This window comes from Coenobita brevimanus, chromosome 4 (assembly GCF_032717465.1).
Source record: "Coenobita brevimanus isolate Jiangsu-jjx chromosome 4, ASM3271746v2, whole genome shotgun sequence".
Lineage (NCBI taxonomy): Eukaryota > Metazoa > Arthropoda > Malacostraca > Decapoda > Coenobitidae > Coenobita > Coenobita brevimanus.
In genome coordinates this window covers 15,548,713-15,574,767 of record NC_136957.1, presented here as the reverse complement: position 1 = coordinate 15,574,767, position 26,055 = coordinate 15,548,713, and the positions used below count along the sequence as shown (strand labels likewise).

At 41.2% G+C, this 26,055-nt stretch overlaps 1 protein-coding gene across 1 annotated transcript in view; it reads left to right on the top strand.

Moving 5' to 3' along the window:
- The window catches only part of LOC145395955 (glutamate-gated chloride channel-like), a 287,229-nt gene that overhangs the window by 238,540 nt on the left and 22,634 nt on the right, over positions 1 to 26,055 (top strand). Inside the window, exons 7-8 of the mRNA XM_080269468.1 lie at positions 13,193 to 13,422; positions 22,774 to 22,983. Coding sequence (XP_080125594.1) covers positions 13,193 to 13,422; positions 22,774 to 22,983 — 440 coding nt within the window. The remainder of the gene's footprint in view (positions 1 to 13,192; positions 13,423 to 22,773; positions 22,984 to 26,055) is intronic.

Below are 26,055 nucleotides of genomic sequence, written 5' to 3'. Positions count from 1 at the left end.
TCCAGTTTGGCAGGACACCTTGGAGTGAGGAAGACTGTGGCACGCATTTTGAAACACTTCTACTGGCCAGGTATCTTCAGGGATGTTTCCTTGTATTGTAAGTCTTGTCACACCTGTCAAGTTGTGGGGAAGTGTAATCAGACCGAAAAGGTTGCACCTCTAGTTCCCATTCCTCCTTTTGAGGCGCCTTTCACCCGTGTGTTGGTGGATATTGTGAGCCCTCTTCCTAAGACTTCTTCAGGATTTTCTTATGTGTTGACCCTGATTGATATGGCTACTCGTTATCCTGAAGCCATTCCACTTAGAAATATCTCAGCAAAGAACGTGGTTAAGGAAATGCTAGGGTTCTTCACAAATTTTGGTCTGCCCAAGGAGGTACAGTCAGACCGGGGAAGTAATTTCATGTCAAATGTTTTCAAGCAGTCTCTGAAAGAGTTGGGCATCACCCAGATCACGTCTTCAGCTTACCATCCCCAGACCCAAGGAGCGTTGGAGAGATATCATCAAACACTCAAATCGATGCTCAAGAAATACTGTTTGGAACATCAGAAAGACTGGGATAAAGGTCTTCCTTTCGTTGTGTTTGCCGCAAGAGAATCTCCAAATGAATCACTGGGCTTCTCACCTTTTGAACTACTGTTTGGCCATGAAGTAAGAGGACCCCTTAAGCTACTCAAGGAATGCTGGCTGTCGGAGGAAGATGACGTCAACCTGCTGGAGTATGTGATGAAGTTCAAAGAACGGCTGTCCACTGCTTTACAGCTGGCGAGAGAGAATTTAGGAGCTGCTCAGGAGAAGATGAAGACTTGGTATGATAAGAAGTCCAGGTTACGCCACTTTCAGCCAGGAGATCAGGTTTTGATTCTGCTACCGGTGCATGGGCAACCTCTTCAAGCCAAGTTTAGTGGTCCTTATTTCGTGGAGAAGAAACTCAGTGATGTCAACTATGTCATCGCCACACCAGATCGTAGAAAGAACAAGCAACTTTGTCACATCAACATGCTAAAGTTATATCACAGGCGGGACGAAAATAATCCAGTCTGCACTGTAGCTGTTCCACCCGAGTCTGTAAGTGAAGTTCTCCCATGCAGCATGAGCCTGAGTGATAGTTTGGGGAAGAATCCTGATATCATGAATGATCTCCAGACTAAGCTTTCTCATCTAGCTCCCGAGGAAAGGCAGGAGTTTTCGGCATTACTGCAGGAGTACCCGCAAGTGTTCCGTGCCACTCCAGGAAGAACCACTGTGTTGATGCATGATGTCGATGTTGGAGACGCAAAGCCAATTAAACTGCCTCCTTACCGTGTGAACCCAGTGAAAGTTCTTCTCATCCAGAAGGAGCTTGGCTACCTGTTGGACCACAAGATGATTGAGCCCTGTCAGAGCGAGTGGAGTTCTCCTGTCACTCTCCTTTCACAGATCCACCTGGTGAACAGCCTACATCTTTTCTATCCTTAATGACCTAGAGCAGCTTGTACAGCACCCTACCCGTATCCCTGACTGCCTTGGAGAGAGCTCCAACATACTTGACATCTTCCTCACAACTGATCCTTCTGCTTACTCTGTTAATCTTTTCTCTCTGTTGGGCTCCTCTGATCACAACCTTATTACCTTAACCTGTCCTATCACTCCGGTATGGCCTGTGGACCCTCCAGGGAAACGTCGTCTGTGGCATTTTGGAGCCGCGGACTGGGAGGCCCTCAGGCAGTACTTCTTTGATTTTCCCTGGAATTATTATTGCTTCCATGGCCGTGAGCCATCTGAGTGTGCCTTGCGCATTATGGAGGTTATTCTCTCGGGCATGGAAGCATACATTCCTTTCTCATATCCTTTGACTAATGCAAGAAAGCCTTGGTTTAATCACGCTTGTTCTAATGCCGTCCGCAACAAGGAGAGAGCCTACAAAAGGTACCGGAGCCAACCCACCCCTGAATCACATCATCTTTACGTTTCTGCCCGGAATCGTGCTAAGTCTGTTCTTCGCTCTACTAAAAATAATTTCATCCATACTAAATGCTCTCAACTCCCTGACTCGAATTCTTCCCGCTCCTTCTGGCATCTTGCCAAAAATCTTTCTAACAACTTTACCTCATCATCCTTCCCTCCTCTTTTCTACTCTGATGGTTCTGTAGCTATTTTTTCTACTGATAAAGCAGATCTCTTCGCACAGACTTTCTCCTCCAATTCTACCTTAGACGATTCCGGTGCTGTTCCTCCATCACTTCCCCCCTCTGACTTCCTCATGGCTGACATTAAAATTTCTTCAGTTGATGTCTTTTCTGCCATCACTGGCCTCAGTACTAACAAGGCATAAGGGCCTGATGGGGTCCCTCCTGTTGTTCTCAAGAACCGTGCTTCTGTGCTTACACCCTGCCTAGGCAAACTCTTTCGCCTTTGTCTGTCAACTTGTACCTTTCCTTCTTGCTGGAAGTTTGCTCTCATTCAGACAGTCCCAAAGAAGGGTGACCACTCCCAACCCTCCAACTATCGTCCAATTGCTTTAACGTCCTGTATTTCAAAAGTTTTCGAGTGAATTCTTAATATAAAAATTTTAAGGGATCTTTCCTATCACAACTTTCTTTCCGATCGTCAGTATGGGTTCCGTCAGGGACGCTCCACTGGCGATCTTCTCACCTACCTTTCAGACTCCTGGTCATCCTCCTTTCGGGACTTTGGCGAAAGATTTGCCATTGCACTTGACATCTCAAAGGCTTTCGATCGAGTCTGGCATAAATCTTTAATTTCCAAACTGCCCTCCTACGGTTTCTATCCTTCTATCTGTGCCTTCATCGCTAGCTTCCTTTCTGGTCGTTCTATAGCCGCTGTTGTAGACGGCCATCGTTCTTTTCCTAGATCTATCAACAGTGGTGTTCCTCAGGGCTCTGTCCTATCACCAACTCTCTTCCTTTTATTCATCAATGATCTTCTAAGCTGTACATCTAACCCTATCCACTCATACGCTGACGACACCACCCTTCACCTTTCCATTCGGTTCCCGCAACGCCCATCTCAACAGTTACTTCATCAAACAAAGGATGAGGCTGTGGCACACCTAATGTCAGATTTGGCTCGTATCTCTGACTGGGGTAAAAATAATATGGTTGTCTTTAATGCATCTAAGACTCAATTCTTACACCTATCAACCCAACAAAATCTTCCACAGGTATACCCACTAATGTTTAATAATATTCAGCTTAATCTTGCATCATCCTTGAACATGCTTGGGGTTTCATTTACTCGGTACTTATCTTGGAAAGATCATATTACATCTCTTGTAAAATCTGCTTCCAAGAGATTGGGTGTGCTAAGCCGACTCCGCTCTTTCTTTACCCCTGCGCAATTGTTGACTCTATACAGGGGTTTTATCCGCCCCTGTGTGGAGTACAACTCTCATGTGTGGGGAGGCTCCCCACATACAGCTCTTCTCAATAGGGTGGAGTCAAAGGCTTTTCATCTCATTAACTCTCCTCCTCTTACTGACTCCCTTCAACCTCTGTCTCTTCGCCGCACTGTTGCATCTTTATCTCTTTTCTATCGCTACTTTAATGGTCACTGCTCCTCTGAACTGTCTGCTTGCATTCCTCCACCGCTACGACGGGCGCGTAGCACCCGTCTGGCAGCAAACTCTCATCCTTTTTCTGTCCAACTCTCTAATGCAAGAGTCAACCGTTACTCCCAGTCTTTCATTTATGCAACAGGTCAGCTCTGGAACTGTCTCCCTCTGTCTGTATTTCCTGCTGCCTATGATCTCCAGTCTTTCAAACACAGTGTGTCCAGGCATCTCAAAATGATCGGATCTTGAATTTGGCTCTATATTGTATTTTGTTTTTCTCTTGGAGGGAACTGTTACTGCGGGCTCATGGCCTTTGGTTCCTTCTTCCTCGCATAAAAAAAAAAAAAAACTCTAGTCCCTAAGCCAGGTGGGTCACAGCGGCTTTGCATCGACTACAGACGTGTTAATCAGATAACCAAAACAGACACTTACCCTCTCCCTCGTGTGGAAGATTGCATAGACAAGATCGGAAAGGCTAGGTACATAAGTAAGTTTGATTTGTTAAAGGGATACTGGCAAGTACCTATGACTGAACGTGCTAGGGAGATCTCATGTTTTGTAACACTAGGAAAGACTTTTGCATGTTCTGTAATGCCATATGGTATGAAGAATGCACCAGCCACATTTCAGAAGCTCATGAATGTTGTAACAGAGGGTTTGGCAGGGTGTGTTGTTTATATTGATGATGTATTAATCTTCAGTGACAACTGGAAAGATCACCTATGCCATGTCAGTAAATTTCTTGAGCGTTTGGTTCAGGCTAATCTTGTAGCTAATTTATCAAAGTGTGAGTTTGGTCAAGCTAAAGTTCAGTACCTTGGGTACGTAATTGGTGATGGACATGTTGCACCACCAGGAGCTAAGGTTCAGGTTATAAGTGATCTTCCCAGACCTAAAAGTAGGAAAGAGCTACAAAGATTTTTGGGAATGGTAGGTTATTACAGGAGATTTGTTCTTAACTTTTCAATTCTTGTATCACCACTTACAGACCTACTGAAAAAGGGAGTTAAATTTGTCTGGACCGATAACTGTGAATCCTCTTTCAGCAAGCTTAAAGCTATCCTATTAAGTCAACCAGTGCTCGCCACTCCAAATTTTGCTAAGCCTTTTAAGATGGCTGTTGACGCAAGTGAAACAGGAGCTGGGGCTGTTTTGCTGCAAGAGGATGATCAGGGTATTGAACATCCTGTATCTTATTACAGTAAGAAGTTCACTCCACCTCAAAAGAACTACTCAACTATTGGGAAAGAGCTTTTGGCCTTGATTTTGGGTTTACAGTATTTTTCATTTTATTTGTGTTCTGGTTTTGACCCCATAGTCATTTATACCGATCATAACCCACTGAAATTCCTTAGTAAGTTTAAAGATAAAAATCAGAGAGTGACAAGATGGAGTATACTTCTTCAGGAGTATTCATTAGACATACAACATGTCAAGGGGAAAGAAAATGTTATTGCAGATTGCTTATCTAGACTTTAGACAGATTGTTTTAGAGTAATAAGAAATTTCCTTTGTAAATTTCTTTTTTCTTTGTGGGGAGGTGTTACATAGCCTATGATTTCATCATCCTTTGTGTAATTCTAACGTACAGTATGCTGCATGTTTGATCACGAGCGTGGTCTACCTCACTCCCCCCGTCCTCCCTTATAGTAGAGTAAGTCATTCTTTCTGTTGTTCAGAGCAGGATTGTCAACTCTTTGTCCCCTCTGGCTTCATTTGCGCGTCCTTCTTACAAGTTGTATCAAGCTCTGCCGGCCCCTATATAATGAGCTCAGTCTCTACATTAATGGCCACTTAGATCTACTCCTCATTTTGCTCACATCTCTGTCCTCCCCTGTACAGTTGTTATTATTGTGAGTGCCCAGGAAGTCTCCAGCCATCTAACTGCTGTGTAATTTGAGTGTTATTACATTTTGTTCTTGTACTGTACAGCATAAGGTGTTAATTTGTAGGCCTAGTGAGGTTTTTGTGATTAATGTAAAGTTTGGATGTCAGTCATTATTAATAATATTTTGTATCTGTAATAATATATCTTGCATTCACTGATTATTATCTGGTATTTTCATTTTATCAAGGCTGACTTAGATAAATTTACTCTTGCTAATTTCATGTTAATAGAGGCTATTGCAGTTAACCATATATTTAACCTGTTTTTTGCCATTACATTATCCTTATGAGTCCTGACTGTTTTGTTGTTAGTTTGAGGATTAAACTTTAACTTGTAATTTTACCTAACTCTTTGTTTTGAACCTGGAACTTTACGGGACAGTAGTGATTTTTAGTATTCTCACTTAAGGTGTACATTATCTTTCTCTGTTCCGTAACAATATATATATATATATATATATATATATATATATATATATATATATATATATATATATATATATATATATATATATATATACTGAATAGGAACACTAGCATAGATATGACCCATAGCATGTTTATTTCTGGCCAATGTTTCAAAACCCACGTTTCATCATCAGAACCTGTACACAGGAAACAACACCATTAAAAGAAGAGAAACAATATTAAACATATATATATATATATATATATATATATATATATATAACTAAAAATTAAAGTTTTTGTAGAAAGAAAAAAAGGAGGCGGAGAAAGAAAAAATGAAAACAAATAGTATGCAGATAAAAGTAAAGACGACGATGCCAGTAATGTAATAAAAATTTGTAGAAGATTAATATGTATGCCTAGACTTGTCGATAAAAATTCTACAATGTAAAATATATTCTAAAAACCACAAATTCCTAATAAAGATAAAAACAAATCCAGAATTACCAAACTCTGTTAAGTAGCTGGGCACTAGTCTCATGGGATCCAATGAAGGGCCTCTCAATATATGTTTATAGTGACTCCATAATTGTTAAGTCCTCCTCCCTTGAACTTTTGCCCAATACTGAAAATATTGTCGCCGCAATGGGATAATCATAATCTAATGAGTGATTTCTAATGGCCGAAAATGGAAGTTTGATTAATCGAGCCCCTGTTCGGGCAGACCTGCCAAATTGTTCGGTGTTAAGTGATTTTAAGTGTCTCTTTGTTTTGCCAATATACGATGCCTTACAACTATCGCCCGTGAATTTATATACAAGAGATGACTGAAGATCACATGGCATTTTGTCTTTGATTTTGAGAAAACTACCAACTGTATTATTAGTTTTGAAATTTACTCTGATATGTGAGGGTAAAATTCACAAAGTAACTTTGTCAGTTTCTTTCGGACATTGTGTCAGGACTCTACAATATCATAAAACATACATAGGTATTCTAGAGGTTAAATGAAAGTTCATGGATTTAGTCGGCAACAGTTCAGGGAACTATTTAATATGGCCGACAACGATGTTATTTTTATTGTGATAAATTTTACACACAGAAAGACGGAGTAGCAATGGGGTCTCCCCTAGGGCGACCTTAGCTAATGCATTTTTATGCCACCACGAGAAAAACTGGCTCAGTGACTACCCTGATTCCTTCAAACCGATTTTGTATGGGAGGCTGAAAGGTTGGCAGCTGCATTCGCTCAGCGTACCTCTCCCACCCAGCTTCCTGATGACACTAGACGTCAGCAAGAAGTCTTACACCAAGCCAGATCAGAACTGATACACACCTGCAAGACCACCCCAGCAGACTGTGATCAGTTGTTTACCATCCATGAACTAGAGAACGCACTCAAAACTAGAACTGACACTGCCCCGGGCCCCGATGGTATCACATATTCCATGCTCGCACATGCTGGCACCACAGCACGATCTGCCTTCCTTGATTTAATCAACCATTCCTGGTCCATGGGCAAACTCCCAGATCAGTGGAAGATTGCCACCATTCACCCCATCCCCAAACCAACTGACCCCACCACCTTCAGGCCCATCTCCCTTCTCAGCTGCCTATGCAAGACTGCCGAGAGGATGGTGCTCCGGCGACTCACCTGGCTCCTGCCAGACCTTCACAGCCATATTTTTGCCTATGCCAGGGGTAAGGGGACTGCCGAGTGCCTGAGTTCGTTCCTGTCCGAGTTGCGTGGCGGCAGAGGCCTAGCTGTCTTCATTGATCTGGAGAAGGCCTTCGAGCTTGCGTGCCCAGATGTCATTCTGGCAGCCCTTGCAAGCAGGGGTGTCAGGGGTCGTCTCTTATGCTGGCTGGAGGGGTTTCTCCGGGGTCGAAAAGCAGCAGTACGTTTCCAGGGGCACACGTCCTCTGAACACCAACACACGAATGGCACTCCACAGGGCAGCATTCTAAGCCCAACACTCTTCAACATCATAATAGACTGCCTTCTGCAAGTGGACCTAGGCCCTGGAGCTCGTCTCCTCTGTTATGCAGATGACATAACTTTGGTCATCCATGGGGGCCCCTACTATGTTCAAGCCCAGAGGGCCCTGTCGAGACTGCACCAGAAATGCACAGAGCTGGGCCTTAAGATCAACCCCTGTAAAACTAAGGCCCTCCCTTTCCTCATAAACCCTCCTACAGACCAGCTCCACCTTGGCAATTCTGTAATCGAATATGTCACCACGCACAAATACCTCGGAGTCATCTTCGACTCAAGACTTTCATTTAAACCAGAAGTCTCCCACCTCCGAGAACGAACGAGGTTCCGCATTAATGCACTGAGGTCTTTGGCAGGAAAGGGGAGGGGAGTTACTTACAAAGTCCTCCGCCTCTTTTATACACAGACCATCCGAGCCTTGGTTGACTACGCGGCTCCAGCACTGCCTACTATTGACTCCCCACTGCTTGACAAACTCGAGGTCATCCAAAACCATGCTATGCGAATTATGACTGGAGCTCCCATGTGGACACGCCTTTGCAACCTCCGATTTGAATGCAACCTGGAGTCACTACACCTCCGCATAGCTGCTAGAATGGCTGGGCTCACGGCCAAGCTAGCCCACAACGCCTCTCCCCTCCCACTCCTGCCCCGACTTGTGGCAGCAGTCAATCTCCACCCTGACCTACTGTCACACAGCTGGATTCACAGTGCCGCGCGCGCTATTCACACCTACAACCTGGCTGATCACATTGTACAGATCTCAGCTGGACCTTCCGTCACCTACCAAGCCCAGCCTCCTTGGAGCCCCCCTCTGTTCAATCTCATCATCCCATGCTCTCCACCCAAGAACTGTACCCCCACCCAACTGATGCGTCAAGAGGGCCTCAAACAAATCGCCTCCCTCGCAGTCCTTGACTCGGCCACGTACTACACTGACGGCTCGGTTACGTCTTCCAGGGCAGGAGCAGCCTTTGTATGTGGAGATCGTTCCCACAGCTTGCGCATCACAGACGGGGCCTCCACCCTTCAAGCTGAACTGGCAGCCATCTCTGCTGCCCTCTCTGACGTCCTAGAGCACGCCCCTACATCTCCCACCATCATACACACGGACTCAGCTTCAGCCATTCATACACTTCGCCGACAAACTCACACCGATAACACCAAACTTATATACGACATTCTCAACACAGCCACGGAAATCTGCAATGCAGGGGGAACGATCACTGTCAACTGGATCCCAAGTCATGTCGGCATCACCGGGAATGAGAAGGCTGACCGCACAGCAAAGACCGCTCTAGATAGACCGAATATTGACCTAGAACTACCAACCAGCTTCAGCCAGGTTAAACGTTCTATCAGCCATCAGGCAACCATTTTAAATAAAGCAGATCACCGTCTTCAAGTACAACTGGGCTCTCCCTCTGCCAGATGGTATGCTGCAGCCACACAGTACAAGTCCCTGCCTTTTAACGCCAAGTATGACACAAACACACTTCATCGTCTGCGTCGCCTTCGCCTTGGTTATAAGTGTTTCTCTGAGATTATGGACGACGATGCCGACCCTGATTCTGAGTGTCAATACTGCCAAATAACCACTCCCTTCCCCCTCCTGCACTACCTCCTCAGATGTCCTGCCACCTCCCAAATCAGAAAAAGACACCCTCTCCCCAATCCAGACATACCCCGTACCCATGCAGCTGCAAGATCAACAAATACCATCCGCTATGCCGCAGCCTATGTTGTAGCCACGACTCCCCTCCCTGTTCTAACTCAAGTTGTGCGCTCTGCTCCCCCTCCCACCTAGCATGCATGCCTAGGGTGTGCCTGTGTTGTTGTCCATATATACATGTGTACATCTGTGTGTATTGTGTCTGTGTGTCGGTACATATGGATGTCAGTACGTGTATATATGTATAACTGTGTGGTTGTCTGTGTGTATGCGTGTGTATCTTCCTACTTAATTAGAATTAAGACACAGCCGAGGGGCTGCCAACGCTGCCTCTACCACTTATATATTAACGCCGTGCTCACTGACTGGGCTAATGTATGGCCCGGCCTGCACCACGGGTGCAGGAAATCTTGAACGAACGAACGAACTTGTACGGGAGATACGTGGATGACACTTTCCTGCATTTTAGGTCCCATGCTCATATTTCTTTATTTCTTGATTATTTGAGTTCTAAGCACCAAAACGCAGTTTGCTTCTGAAATAGACGCGAATAATTCTCTTTCTTTATGGACATAAAATTTATTCTGGTAATTCTTTTGAGACGTCAGTGTACCGTAAGCCAACATTCACTGGACTCCGTACTAAATTCACTTCTTTTATCCCCCTCAATTTTTAGCGAAACTTAGTTCGAACCTTAACCTACAGGGCATATCACATTTGCTCCACTTATTGTAACCTTAGTGACAAACTTAATTTTCTGCATGAAATGCTTTTAAAGAATCGATTTCCCTATCGCTTTACTGATCTTCACATTGGGAAAAAACTGAACACTCATTTGCCCGACTAAGGACACATCAACACTGTATCAAAACATTTTTTTTTTTTTACTATGATATATACTGGCAGTTCGAGCTACAATATCCGAAAGAAACTGACAAAGTTACTTTCTGAATTTTACCCCTAGGTATCAGAGTAATTTTCAAAACTAATAATACAGTTGGTAGTTTTCTCAAAATCAAAGACAAAATGCCATGTGATCTTCAGTCGTCTCTTGTATATAAGTTCACAGGCAATAGCTGTAAGGCATCGTATATTGGCAAAACAAAGAGACACTTAAAATCACGTATCTCCGAACATTTTGGTCGGTCTGTTCGAACAGGGGCTTGATTAACCAAACCTCCACTTTCGGCCATTAGAAATCACTGATTAGATTATGATCATCCCATTGCGGCGACAATGTTTTCAGTACTGGGCAAAAGTTCAAGGGAGGAGGACCTAACAGTTATGGAGTCACTATATACATACAGTATATTGAAAGGCCCTTCATTGGATCCCATGAGAGCAGTGCTCAGCTACTTTGTTGTTAATCAAGTTTGGTAGTTCTGGTTATATTTTGATCTTTATTAGGTATTTATCTTAGTGGTTTTTAGAATATATTTTGCATTGTAGGATTTTCATCGACAAGTCTATGCATACATATTAATCTTATACAAATTTTATTACATTGCTGGTATCGTCGTCTTTATCTTCGTACTATTTCTTTTCATTTTTTTCTTTCCGCACCTCTTTTTTGTACAAAAACTTAAATTTTTAGGTATATATGTTTAATATTGTTCTCATCTTTTGTTTTAATGGTGTTGTTTCCTGTGTACAGGCTCTGATGATGAAATGTGTATGTTTCGAAACATTGGCCAGAAATAAACATGATGTGGGTCCTATCTACGCTAGTCTTCCTATTCCTTATACGGTTGCACTTTTCATTCAACAAGTAAATTGCTGATATATATATATATATATATATATATATATATATATATATATATATATATATATATATATATATATATATATATATATATATATATATATATATATATATATATATATATATATATATATATATATATATATATATATATATATATATATATATATATATATATATTGCATTATCAGTTTAATGAAAAGCGGGGTAGGTGAGCTGTAAAATGTATGATTTTTCAAAAAGAGTGACTTGTTACAAAAAAAAAGTTAAAAACCATTAAGCTAAGTAAAATGTATCTGAAGAAGGCAAGAATGTGGGAAGGTCGCCTTCAAACTGAAAGAATATAGGTTAAGCAAACCTTGGATGAACATTCCATTGTCCTTGGTGTCCTGAGATGCACAGTGAAACTTGTATATATTTAATGAGTGACACAGCATTGCTCTCAGGCTTTGGTGAATTCACCTGTGCAAAATCAAACTATCTTAGACATGCATTAGTCGGGATAAGTTTTTTTGTCATGTTTTTCCGGTTGCAAATAGTATTTGGAAGAAATTGGGAAGACGTTTGTTTCACTACATGTACACTTGATTTAAATGTATATATATATATATATATATATATATATATATATATATATATATATATCTTCACACCGGTGACCGATGGTTTCACAATGGGCGCTGTTGCTCATCGCGCATTTTCTTTAGGTGAATTTTTCTGAATGAAATGTTTACTTCATACGTTGCATGATGTTCTTTCTTCATGTCGTACTGATTAAATTACTGGCCATGCACAACTATGAGTAATTACTGCAGAATATTATCATTTGTTTCGTTTAGTTTCAAAATGTAAGACGGAAAGTAGTAAAGATAATTTTTTGATCGAGTGCTTAACTCGAGCAGGCGGCCTGAATAAGCACAACGCTAAACTTTACTTATTAATTTGCTTTTAGTTCATCGGATCCCTGCCATTAGTATGAGGGGGGGGCGGTATGACCTGTCGATGGCTGTCTGAAAGATAATTTAAAACGGTGGTAGCAGAATTCGAATATCTAAACTGATTTCTTTCTCTTTTACATTTTCGTCCAATCATTTTCACTTTCTCGCTCATTTTTCCATTTTCTCTATTTTTTTTTTTTTTTAAATACTGTCTCTTCTACACTGGGTTTTATATCTCTGCATTTCAGTTATCCGCAGACTTCAAACGTACCGACTCACACTCTCATTTAGTCTCACATTCAGTCATCTACTGATACGCTTTCACTCACTCAGTACCACATACTTGCACACTTATTCTCATACTTTCTTACTCGCACTCTCATACACTAACGCTTTCACATAATATTCACTTTTACATCCACTTACACTTACTCTCACCCTCACTCTCAGATTCATTGAATCATAAGTACTATCTTCTGCACTCAGTCATTCACTGTTAATTGCAACGGCAAAAGTTTCATCAAAAGCCTGAAAGGAGAATGACCAAGAATATGAAAGGGAAATGAGAAGACTTCTTTCAGCACCCCAGACCGAACCCATATTGACAAAGTTTATTAGAGGAAATACGCATCAAAATATTATTACTTAGATGGACTCAAAGAAATGCAAGTGATTAAAGTAGTCAGGTGATAGTTATAGCGATAGATGCAATAGGAGTTACTGATACACTTTATTCCTTATATGAAGATGTAAAAATACGTTTGTGTTTACATTTTTTTTAAATTTAGTATTATAAATAAAGTAAATGGCCAAATGAAATGAAAAAGGACATATTGGTCATGCTGATGGAAAAAGAAATTCACATTTTGAACCTTCCTTCTCAACTAATCACATATCCTGCATTAACGCTTCTTACCTTAACCCAGCTAACTCCTCCTCCTCCCAACTAACCCCTCCCCTACTAACCCTGCAGGTGAGTACTCGTGCCTGTTAGTGGCGCTGATCTTCAAGCGGGAGTTCTCGTACTACTTGATCCAGTACTATATTCCATGCTGCATGTTGGTCATTGTTTCCTGGGTGTCCTTCTGGCTGGATCAGAACGCCGTGCCTGCCCGTGTGGCCCTGGGAGTCACCACCCTCCTCACCATGTCCACACAGACCTCATCCATCAACCAGTCACTGCCACCTGTCTCATACACTAAGGTACGGTAGGACTTGTCTCATCTAACCTTTTCAGCCCAAGGTAATGTAGAACATGCCTCGCTGAGCATCTTCAACCTAGATACTTCATTTCTGATTACTACTGCTGTCACCAGACAATTTTATTAACATTATCAGAGTTCCTTCACATTGAACCCATCACTGTTAGATGTTTCTGAAGTTTAATGATGTCGTCTGGCGATAGGGAAAAGAAAAAAAAAAACGCGTCATCGGATTAATTTCTGCAGCCCGCGGATGTCTTTTTCATTTTGTTTCAGCTGATGTCACACTGTCTTATTCAGTTTATGAGAGCTCCCTGGTAGCGAAATTTCCAGTTTAAAAAGCTGTCGTAAGGTTACCATTGTCTTAGAGATGGCAGAAACAAAATATAAATTACCTCAGCAAATAGCAAAAGTTAATCTTTCCCAGTCGTTGATGTGTGTGTGTGTGTGTGTGTGTGTGTGTGTGTGTGTGTGTGTTTCTTTTTTTAAACCTCTAGATGATTATATTATGCTTTAGAATAAACTTTTCCAACTGGTGTGATTTAACTACGGCCTTCATTGATCCCGTGAATTCGAGAGACCGTAAAGTTGAATAACATTATTTGAAAGCTACAAGAGTAACCTAAATGTATACCACTGGATTCAGAGGGCTTATTATAATTCCTTTATTATTGCACAGGTAAGTACAGAATTTCTCGTACTACGTGACCGAATTTTCTATTCCCAGGAAAATTACATCACTGGATTCGAGAGGTTAATTGCATTTCCTTTATTACTGTACAGGTGATTACAGCTGCCTCTACGTCAACTTTTACTTCAGACGGAATTTCTCGTACTACATGATCCAGTTCTACATGCCAAGCTGTATGCTGGTCATCGTGTCCTGGGTGTCCTTCTGGCTGGACCAAACTGCAGTCCCAGCCCGCATCTCACTGGCCGTTACCACCCTGCTTACTATGGCCACACAAATCTCCAGTATAAATAGTACACTGCCACCAGTATCCTACACCAAGGTCACTCACGAAAACCCCGGTGTGTCGTGTCCGCATCTCACCTCACACAACTGTAGCAGCTTCACTAACCCTCTGAGCCCAGGGGCGTCTTCCTTCATTTAATTTTTGCCTTATCCATGATTATATTCAACTTAGGATAGTCTCTTTGAACTGGAGGGGGTAGATGTAGTCTAGTGAAGCCCTTCAGCACTGTGGGTCTCTCCTAAGTTGGATAAATTCCTCTGATAGGAACACTTGTAAACAAAAATGACGTCACCCGGATTCAAGGAGATTCATTAACAGGCAAAAGTCGGTTAAATCGTCGTTGGTATTCTTAAAATTAATTTTGATCGGGAAGGCAAGTAACCAGTAGTTCCAGATTTTTATGGGCCAAATAAAGGCTCCCCTATAAAGATTAAGCAAGGAATCTGATTTCTTTTCTCAGGGGTATAAACTGTGGATTAACGTACTTATTGACCAGTTTGTACATGCACAAATAGAGGTTTTATAAAGTAAAACGATTATGAAATCCTAAATATTTTAGATATTTCAAAGTTAATTCTCTAGGAATGAATCTTTGTATTGTCTCATTCTCAAAGTATTATAGTTTTGTGCTGGTTTTCACACACACACACACACACACACACACACACATAATTAAATAATTTTAGGAAATTACACCACAACAAACCAACTTATAATAGGTCTGTGTTTGGTGGAGAAATAAGTACTTCAGTTTTTAAAACTTATTATTAAGAAAACGCAGCTTAAACATTATATAGGAGTTTCGTGCTGATAGATATGAATGAAGATTGTATTTCATGCTTCTTGTGTTGATTAAAGTATTATACAGTACATACATATCCAGTGCTCTAAGCTGTGCAAGATTGATACTTTTTGTGCATCATCAGCATGCTTGAAAGGCCTTATTGAAAGATTTGTCACAAAACGGGATATTTGTTTTCCAACGTAAGACCACTCCCCCATCCTCAATATCAAGCCAAAAAATGGAAAATTCCATAAAAAATCAATTGACAGTTTTATGCACAGCTTTCCTGTGTTTGGACCAGAGTCAAATTTGTTTCATGTAGATAGACCGGTTGATGGTGAACGAACCACGACTTCCTAACTTAGTGCTGGAGGCTTGAAGAAGTCGAAAATAGAGTGCTTACAATCACTATGTAAATGCATATTAGCAAAAAACGGCGGATTAAGGCAAACAACTTGCAACTGATGAGAAAGACATACGCACTTGATATTTAAGTTACCCATTACACAAAGAAAAAATATGAATATCGCTCCCGGAAATCATGTTGGACTATAGTTTGGTAATACATTTATTTTGCATACTGTAAATCTAGAGCCTTTATTCAGCCCATAACCCATTATCATTATATTAATATACATTGGCAATAGGCTCTGCAGGGCAACCTATCCATAGTGGCACTGTTAGCCCTAGGTGCTGAGGATCAGCTGCAACTGTGGCCTGAGAGCAAAACCTCCCTAGCCTTCCCTGAGCCCTGCAAGGAGGACCTTGGTCAGCACGGCAGGGTGCCTTTTCCTGCTTGGGGGCAGCTGCCCCCTTGACCGTTCTCTACACAAAGGAAATTGAATTTCCGGCAGTTATATCTCTCCGCTCAACACTTGTTGGAGGCCTTGAGTTAATCTGGACCCTAAACTTAATAACACTTTCTACCCATCATGGGCATTAGACAAGTATTTGTTCGATGTAATTCTTGCGGAAAATGGATCCACTTCACATGAAATAAACTTGCAAATACCAAATACAGACAACACCACAGTACTTGGGTATGTGACAGGTGAAACGCATCCTCATGCACTCCAATCACGCAAAACACAATCCCCCTACTCCCACCAGCAACGCTTTACTCACACAACTACTGCCACCACAACTCAGCCCCTGCACATAAACGCTACACGTACAACACAGATCTATTCTAGACTCACAGAGACTCGAATGCACAGCCTGAACGTATTTTAACTAATGTTGATGGCATCAGCAGCAAAATCAATAATTGTAAATAAATAAATAAATAAATAAAAAGTATGCAAAGATTGAAAAGCTTCTTCACGACCACAACATACACATTATACCCCAACAAGAAACAAAGCTCACACACACACACACACACACACACACACACACACACAGTAAATTCCACAAAGTAGTCAGTACTTATACATTCGCTCAGACAGACCTGATGGCCATGTAGAATGCCTCACCACTTACATCCCGACATCCACCCTCTACAAAGACGTAACACAAACAACACACTCATTTTTCCAGAATGACGCTATGTTAGTAATAGTCACTCGTGTTAAATCTAATTACATAAAAAAAAAATAACATTTACATTTCCCCCGACAGCCTCCCACATTGCACCAGCACAATAAAGCCCTCAGCTCCTCCGTCTATCACAGATACCTAACTATATAAGTGCTAGGGACTTTCTGATATGAACACAGTGAAAACACAGCAACATGTACATTTTCATTGCGACCTCACAATACACATGCAATCCACATCAAGGGCACCCCTCCCTTCTCTTCCCCAGACATCACATTTTGTTCACCTACACTTTCACTTACCACAACGACCGATCGCACATCACTTACGCTAATAAGAAGGCAGACTGGACAAAATTCACTGAAGAAGCAGAACAACACATCAGCACACCAAATAACACACCCATCATCAACACTGACAAACCCATTACGAATTTCAAAAAGGTCATCCTTAACACAGATAAACGCCATATTGCACGAGGCAACAGAAGGCACTACTGTGCACATTTTACACAGGAGATTTCTTGCCTCATAAAACACTGTGACTTACTCGAACACGACTCTCACCTCATCCCCACATATAAAGAATCATCGCAAGTTCCAGCAATTAAACAACGAAATTAATAGCAGAATTAGCAGAAGGAAAACAGAAAACTGGAAGGCTATTGTAGCAACACTGTGCCACTCCACAGACCCCTCTTGGCTGTACAGAATACTTAACATTATTGTTAAATCACAACCAGATACGAAATAGATACCTCCCAGGGCCACATTCCCATCACCTGTAACACATCGTTTCTTGCAAAGAACAAGCTGACATACTCGTCAACCACTTCACAAACACAAGTTCGTGAACCAATACACAAACAAAAGTTCGTGAACCACTGCACAAACTCAAGTTCGTGAACCACTACACAAACACAAGTTCGTGAACCACTACACAACACAAGTTCGTGAACCACTACAGACACAAGTCATCTTACATGAGCACACTCTGCATGTCTGAAAAACAGTCTTCTGTACACTGGCAGTCCGTTGCACTTGTCAACAGTGTAACCCTCTTCACTCCAGAACAGACAAGCAACATTCTTAATGAAACAAAGAACTCTACAAAGAGACAGATGGCATCAGCAACCTACATCTGAAACGTTTGGGACCACATGGCATCTAGGCTTTCACAAAAATTGGCAACTATTCATATGCACATTGTACCAATCCCAACATTTGAAATCGTGGAATGGTCATTATTAGTCTTAAACCAAACAAGGATCAAACACACGTTCTTTGTACAAACTCATAGCACTACCTGGCACACCATCCAAGATATCCGTATGCCTAATTCTTAACAGATGTCACACCCCTTGTACTCTCTGCTCCTTCGCAACACTGATTTAGAACACTACAATCCACAAACATTTTACTGACTAAACACATACAGCATGCAGCTGACAGCATCAAAGCCCCACAACCCATACAAAATTAACTCCTCACAACAATACACCTAAGCAAAGCCTTTGATGCCATCCCCTGATGCAAACAAATCATCAGAATCTGCAACACAGACATGGGGAACAACACAAAATGTTGCTTTGTTTACTACCTACCTGTTGGAGAAATTCACGTTTTACTCCAGGGTAAGTCATTTTGAATGTAAAGCTTCCCTAATTGAGTTCCACAGGGCTCCATTCTTTCACCCTCACTTTTAAACCCCTACATGCATGATATTCCTATATCTCATCCCACACAAACATTGCCTCATATTCAGATGCCATTACTATAATAACCTCACGCTATATTACAGACACAGCCTGCACAGTGCAACAGGATTAGCTCAGCACACTTTAGGCACTGGTCAAGGACAACAAGTTAACATTTGCTCCAGCCAAATGCACCATTACACTTATCACCCACAACAGTCATGAGCACATGTACACTCCTAACGTACCACTGAACGTTGTACCCTGACCACACACTCTGTCCATTAAGATCCTTGGAGTGACATACAACACTAGATTCACCTTCAAGGTCCATATACAAGACAACAAAAGATGGCACACCCTTAGACTCAGTACATTCAGGGCAGTTGCAGTGACAAACTTTAGGCAATAAAAAGGGACACTCCCTATTCCACAAAGGATACATTAGATCCGTGACGCCCTGTGCCACCTTGGCATGGACCTCCATCCTATCTAACACCCATTCCAACACTTTACAGGCCATATAAAACAATCCCCTTCGCATCATCACTGACTCCTTCAGAACCACTCCCACAGCTTACACATTGAAACTGAAGTCCTCCCTGTTAATGAAATTCTTGCCATTAGAAGCACACAGTTCTATGGGGCAGTGTGTAATAATATGCAAAACTCTTTTCATTATATGATAGAGCCCCACATACAAACAAACACACAAAACAATCAGCTTACAAACATTACCAGACCCTCATCAAGAACATCCCACCTCCGGACACTCCAACATTTGCAATGGAGAAACACCTACAGCACCTACCCACTTCATGTGCAGGGCAAAACAACACCTTGATGAGAACATTGTACTACAAACCCCTCCTCCTGTTGTCCATCCCTCAGTTGTATCCTTAAACAGGGCTGGTCGAATTCACCTACTTAGGTTTAGATCAAGAAATCACCCAGGTCTCCACAGTTATATACCAGCTTAGTTTTGGGCTAGGTGGAATCATGAATGACATGTGCCCCTCTTGTAGAATAGGACCACACAACATAGACCACATCATGGAGCACTGCACAGCATGTTACAGTAAGACGCAGACACATCATTAACGATGTTGTTAACCTATGGGGCGACCCCACAGGGGTAGTTGCTTCCCTGCATTCGATGAATTTTCTGGGCCAAGCTTGGCCTAGGTTTAACTACAACAACAACAACACTGGTAGTAGGTGGGGAGAATTGGCAAGAAAAACTATACACATGGCACAGGTTGGTCCATGATTACAGGCTTTGAAAACTAAGGGAAAAAGTCACACCTTAGGTAATGCACCAGATCCATTGATAAATAAACAAGAGCAGAATTGCTCTGGGACCTGCGACGAGGCTTAGGTGTCGGCTGATGGCAGACTGGATTCTCCATATCAAATTACCTTATATGGTACCACTTTTATCTCTCCAAAGGCCTCCTCTTAACAAATTCGTCAGAAATATAAGAAGAAAAATGCTGGCCACTCACTGACCTGCAGGTAAAAGTCTAATGATTTATTTAGAACGAGAGTACACTGATGCATGCTGTGATGCCCACTGATGAGAATATTAAAGTTGGATGAGTGGTTATAAGCGGCTGATTATGTAAAGTGGTATACTGACTAATAATTTACAAGTGTTCTAAACAAAATAATATGCTTTGGAAATTAGGGCTTGCCTTCCCCTCCTCGGTATGTATTGTAAGAATGTGACCCAAAGCTCCTGTTCTTGACACACGCTTCGAAGAAAAAGACAAAAGTTTGCAGTACTTTGTTGTGAGCTGGAATATCCTAAAATATAGAGTGCTTAAGTGTTTTCTTTATTTTGAACTAATTATAAATGCTTCACAGAACGTAGCATATTAAACTAACTACCTTCACCAAACCTACTGAGTTTGCATGGGTGATCATTCATATATTAATCACAAGCTGCTAATATGTTCAATTTAAACTAGTATAAATTCACAGATTGTATTTGGTGTTTGATTATTTTAAAAATGATTTTGCACTATATATACAATAGGTTACTGCGAATTTTGTTGTTGTTGTGGGGCAGAATTATGACCTCTTCCTCCCGGTGACATCTTGCTCGAGTCGAATCTTGCACATTCCAGACGATTTTATTCAGTTCATAGGAGATCTCGTGCATCAGTCTGCATCAAATCCCCTTCAGTTCGTAAAGCTGAATTTAACTGTTTCCATACAGGAAAAACAATAATAAACACATCACCACACACGTTTTACTTAAGCGATTCAACCAAATGCAGTGCTTCGACGTGTGGTCTGATAACCTTCGTGTTGGGGGACCTCCATACGGTATCCATATACTGTAACTGCTATACAAGAGGGGGGTCTTTTTGCTGTTAAGATAATAATTTTTTCATTCATTCATTGTCAGACGCCATGCATCCCAAACGGGGTGGCCAAGGGCTTAGAGTTAATTGTTTTACAGGGAGGGGCACTAATCCTCCACCAACCCCACTTGACACGTAGGGATGCCAACAGCATCTGATGCTCCCAGGCGGTCACCCATCCAAGTACTAACCAGACCCAACGTTGCTTAACATAATAATAATAATAATAATAATAATACTGTAGCCGATTTATAAAATGATATTGTACGGTCGGGGATTAAGTTTGCCTAATATATTACTTTTACTGCTATTTCGACTCATTTCTGCTGGTCAGTATTCCTAATCTGATAGACTTGGCAAGTTTCTTTATGATGATTCTTTTTGATTTTGTTCACTTTCACAACGTCTGTGCTCTTTTCACAGGCTGAAGAGTCTTCCTAATGCCTCTTAGTAATATATATATTCTACAATATACACGATTTTATCAGGTTGTAGGTTACTGAATATATATATATATATATATATATATATATATATATATATATATATATATAAGGCGCAAGGCGCAATAGGATAATATATAGCCACGAAAAAGGTGCTATGCAACCTTTATTACCACCTATATTACGAGTGAGAGTCAGACCGTGTTCAGGACCCCAGTTGAGTAATTGGTAGGCCTATAACTAACGGCCTATAAGAAAATATTTCAGTGTTGACGCCTGATGTTATCAACTATTTTTGTGAGCCTAGTACCTCTTCCCAACAAGCCTTCGTATACGGAGACCTGGTAGAGTTTAAATACCTGGTATACCAAGAAATCTGCCGAGGAAATGTGAAAAGCACACCATTGCAGAATCATAACGTTTTTTAAAACTTTCACTATTCCGGCCTTGTCTTCTAACAAACTATCGACGTGCGGATGGACATGCCTGTGATTTTTGCTTTCGGTACCTGTGAGAGTTTATCTTTGTGACTAATACATGAAAGATTTCATCTGTGAGGAGAAAAAAAAAAATCCCATATTAGATGTATGAATTTTTCGTATAGTTTCATGATCCTATAGTTGGTTTGTTCTCACCTGATGGAAGTGTATGACTCCTACAACCCGAAGTCAAAGTAGAGGTTGCATGAAAGTAAATGGGCATTAACTACAAGATAGCACAAAGTACCCTTGGTTACTCCTCAAATCAGCCCTTCAGTTTTACTACACTTGGCCATCACCTGAGCTGCAAGGTATCAGGGATCTTCGTCAGGTTGGAAGCAAAACAATTGTAACCTCTGGTAGCTGCACCTACCCTGCAATTCTCTAAGGGGAAAGAAATAATAATTTGCTGGAGAAGCGAAGGGACGAACCCTGATGGTCCCACACACTTATAAACTCTGGTCCCGGTGAAGGTTTACTACTGTGCAAAGGTTGTGTGGTTATATAAAAACTATTGTTGGCCCTCCTGAGAGCAGTTCCCTCCCTCTGTCGGGGTGGCCATCGTGACTCCCACCAGTTGGTAAAATTTCTATTCCTAGGTTAAAAACCATGATCGTACATAAAGGCTTTATCCAGGACGTCCGAGGATCCCCACCACCACCAAGTGAAGTACCGGTAGTCTTTATGAGTGTCACCCTGTCTAACATGTGTTCCTAGTAAATATCTAACAATTTGTAGAATTTTATGTTTGTCGGTAAAAAAAACTTTGGCACTCTCACCTCTGAGATCTCCTTCCCCCCTCCGTCCATGAGGAATAATCATCAGGGGTCTTACCTGCCTAAAACAGAGCCGGATGAACATTTATCGATGTGCAACATTTAATGTCCTTTGATTAAAATTTTTTTGTTTTTTATTACTGCCTCTGTACGGTCTGAATCCCATTCCTCAAGAAAATACAGTAAATCGGTGAATAAGGGAGAGAAGGAGTGTCAAGTAGAAACAACTACTATATCTGGCCCCCCTGTATGTGAGATGAAAATGTGCTATGGTATTCCTTTTCAACAGGCAATTGACGTGTGGACGGGCGTATGCTTGACCTTCGTATTCGGGGCTTTGCTAGAGTTCGCCCTGGTCAACTACGCCTCCCGCTCCGACAAGCACCGCGAGAAGATGAAGGAGAAAATGAAGGAGCAGAAGCGGTGGGAGATGGAGCAACAAGCTGCTCTGGAGGCGGCACTGGCGGATCAGGCTGAGGACGGACATACATTCCCCATGGTAGGTACAACTGAGGCTTATAATTTTTCATCATACTGCTCGTACAGTACTACCATGGTCATTGTCATCATTACTATGTTATCATCAGCATCATTATTTTCATCTTTATAACTTAAGTAGTTGGAGCAGGCTAATGATGGACACGCAGTCACCACAGTAGGCAGGGTTGCTGTCTGTTTTTAGATGTGGAAACGTCTCGAGGAGTGAACTGTTTGGCTGTTTCTTGCTAAAACCTTTAGAAAGCGAGGTGTTTCATAACCTATAATTTTAGCGAATTCAAAGAAGCTACACCATACCATATTCTTACACCACACAACATCACACCACCCAACACCACACTACACCACACCTCACCAAGAGCATTAATAGAAGGGGCCTAAAGCTCCCCGTCTTTGTACTTGTTCATAATATTGTCACAAGTATCATCTTCATTCTTATTATCATCAGCGCCATTGTCTCCAGAACATGGTAATCATATATTTTTGGAGCAGGCTGAGGACAGACACACATTCTTTATGTCAGATGACATTTTATCCTTTTGTTTTTCTAATCTTATTACTACATATATCATTGGCATTGTTATAATCACATAGTCATTGGTATTATGCATCATTATAATAAAATGCTGCTAGAGCAGGCTGAAATCGGACACACCTTTTTGTATGGTAGGGGCTCTTACGCTCGCGAAGCTGGAGAGGGTGTAATATTTACTCGTCATGTGTGTCTTTCCATCAGAATGTCTGTGTGCCTGTCTGATCAAAACAACTGAAACAGTGTTTAATCTGATTTTAACTAAACTTGGTGAAGTTGAGGGTTTGACAATGGGCTGACCTAGTGTATTTGAGAACTAGAGATCAAAGGTCAAAGTTACAGGCTAGGTCGACGTTTGTCCTTGCAAGGTCAACTTAAGCAGTTATGAGCCAATTTAAACCAAACTTGAGAGAGTGGTTGAGAGTAAGGCAACAGCGAAAAGGTTCGTTTTTGAGAACATTCCAACGTCAAGTTGGAATTCTACCTGTCCGTCTGTGTGTGAACAAAATAGTTTTGATCCGATATGGAACAAGCTTGGTGGTAGGACTGAGGATCATACAAGGGGATGACCAACATTGTTATTTTTTTTTTAATATAGATCAAAGATCAGGATCACATGGCAAGGTCAGCATAAACAATTTTTATCCGACTATATCAAATTAGGAGAAAGACTTTAGGGTAAGATGAGGATAAAGGGATTAGATTTTGAGAACAGTTAAAGGTCAAGGTCTCAGGCAAAGTTCGACCTGTGTCTCTGTATAAACGAAAAAATAAAATAGTTTGGATTTTATCTGAACCAATTTTGGTGAGGGGATTCAGATTACTCATATTGTTTTTGAGAGCATTGTGTCAAAGACCAAGGTCATATGGCAAGATCAACTTAAGAGTTTTTGTAATTTAGGCCAAACTTAATGGAGGGCTTTACGGTAAGCCAAGATTACAGGGACTTGATTTGGAAACCATTAAGTCAACAGTCAAGGTCACTGGTTAAAGTCAAAGGTCAAGGTCAAATGGTAAAATCAACTCAAATAGTTTTGATCAGATCTTAACCAAGCTTGGTAAAAGAGTTTGGGGTCAGACAAGGATGAAGAAATTCGATTTTGGGAGCAATTGGTCGAAGGTCACCGTGCAGGGCAAAGTAAATTGTTTTGCCAGAACACCATTAGGTGACCATGGGTGCTGCTCGCTTTAAGTGCTTCATTTTCTCTAGTATTTCTGATATTACACCGGTGCATACATAGTGCGAGCGAGTGCTATGATTTGAGTGGCATTGTGTGTGTGTGTGTGTGTGTGTGTGTGTGTGTGTGTGTGTGTGTGTGTGTGTGTGTGTGTGTCTGTGTGTGTGTGTGTTAATAAAATAAATAAAACTTTACATCTGTTTCAGCGATACCTGGTGGGAGTGTTGTACATCAGCCAGTGAGGAACAAAGATCAAGGTCACAGGGTTTTGTCAAACATTATGAAACGCTGACTCTAGCAAAATTACTAGATATAATTTCATCCATTTTAGACCAGATGTAGAGGAAGGGTTGAAGGCAAGGCGAAAATGAAGTGATTCAGTTTTGAGAGAAATCAGTGGTCAGGTTACTTGGTAAGGTTAATGTTCAACTCGTGTGTCGCGTGTGTAAAAAATAACTAAAACAGTTTTGGTCTGATTGGATTCAAACTTTCTGGATGAGTTGAAGATCAAACAAGAGGTTAACAGTGGATCAAAGGTCAAGGTCACTTGGTAAGGTCAACTTACACCGTTTTTATCCGATGCTGACTGAACTTTGTGGAAGGGGTCAAGATAAAACAACGATAAAAATAGTCGATTTTGAGAATATCTAACCCTTTGTGTCAAGATCACTGAGCAAAGTCACCTAACACTGTTTTGATCCTATTTTTTGTGGGAAGGTTAAGGGTTAGGCAAGAATTAAATAATTCGATTCTGAAAGTAATCTGTCAAAGGTCATGTTCACAGGACAAACTCAAATATTCGATATATACTTAAAACAGCTAGTAGCGTGGATGTTACGCTCTCTTAGTGTTCTTTCTTGTTCAGCATTATCCACATTATCATTGTATATAGGCTGAAAGCATGCAAACGCTGTCCATCCTGAAGAACATTGAGCAGAAAAACATCCATCCCGGGTACCTAGTAATGATTATATCTTGATTTTGACATGCTGTTCAAAACTCTTAGGACAGGACATGTTTTACTGGCTGTTAGCCTTCGATTCTTACGTATTTCGTGAGGAAAGATTCATATAAACAAAACGTTAAGAAATAAAAAGTCAGTGAAGTGGAAATAGATTTAGAAAAACTGGGGTGAACATAAAGGAAGTGTTTGATTATCATTGCTAAAGCTGTGTATAGTGGTCATGTAGTAAGGATCAGCTTGATGGAATATGGAGACAGAATGAGCGGTAGACTAAAAAAAAAGAAAAGAAAAAAAGAAAAGCATTAACTGAATTATTGCATGAAAGCTTAGATGAACGAAAGAGTTAGAAATATGTCAAGAGATAGAAACAAATCATTGATGGCTCCAGAAGAAGTGAAT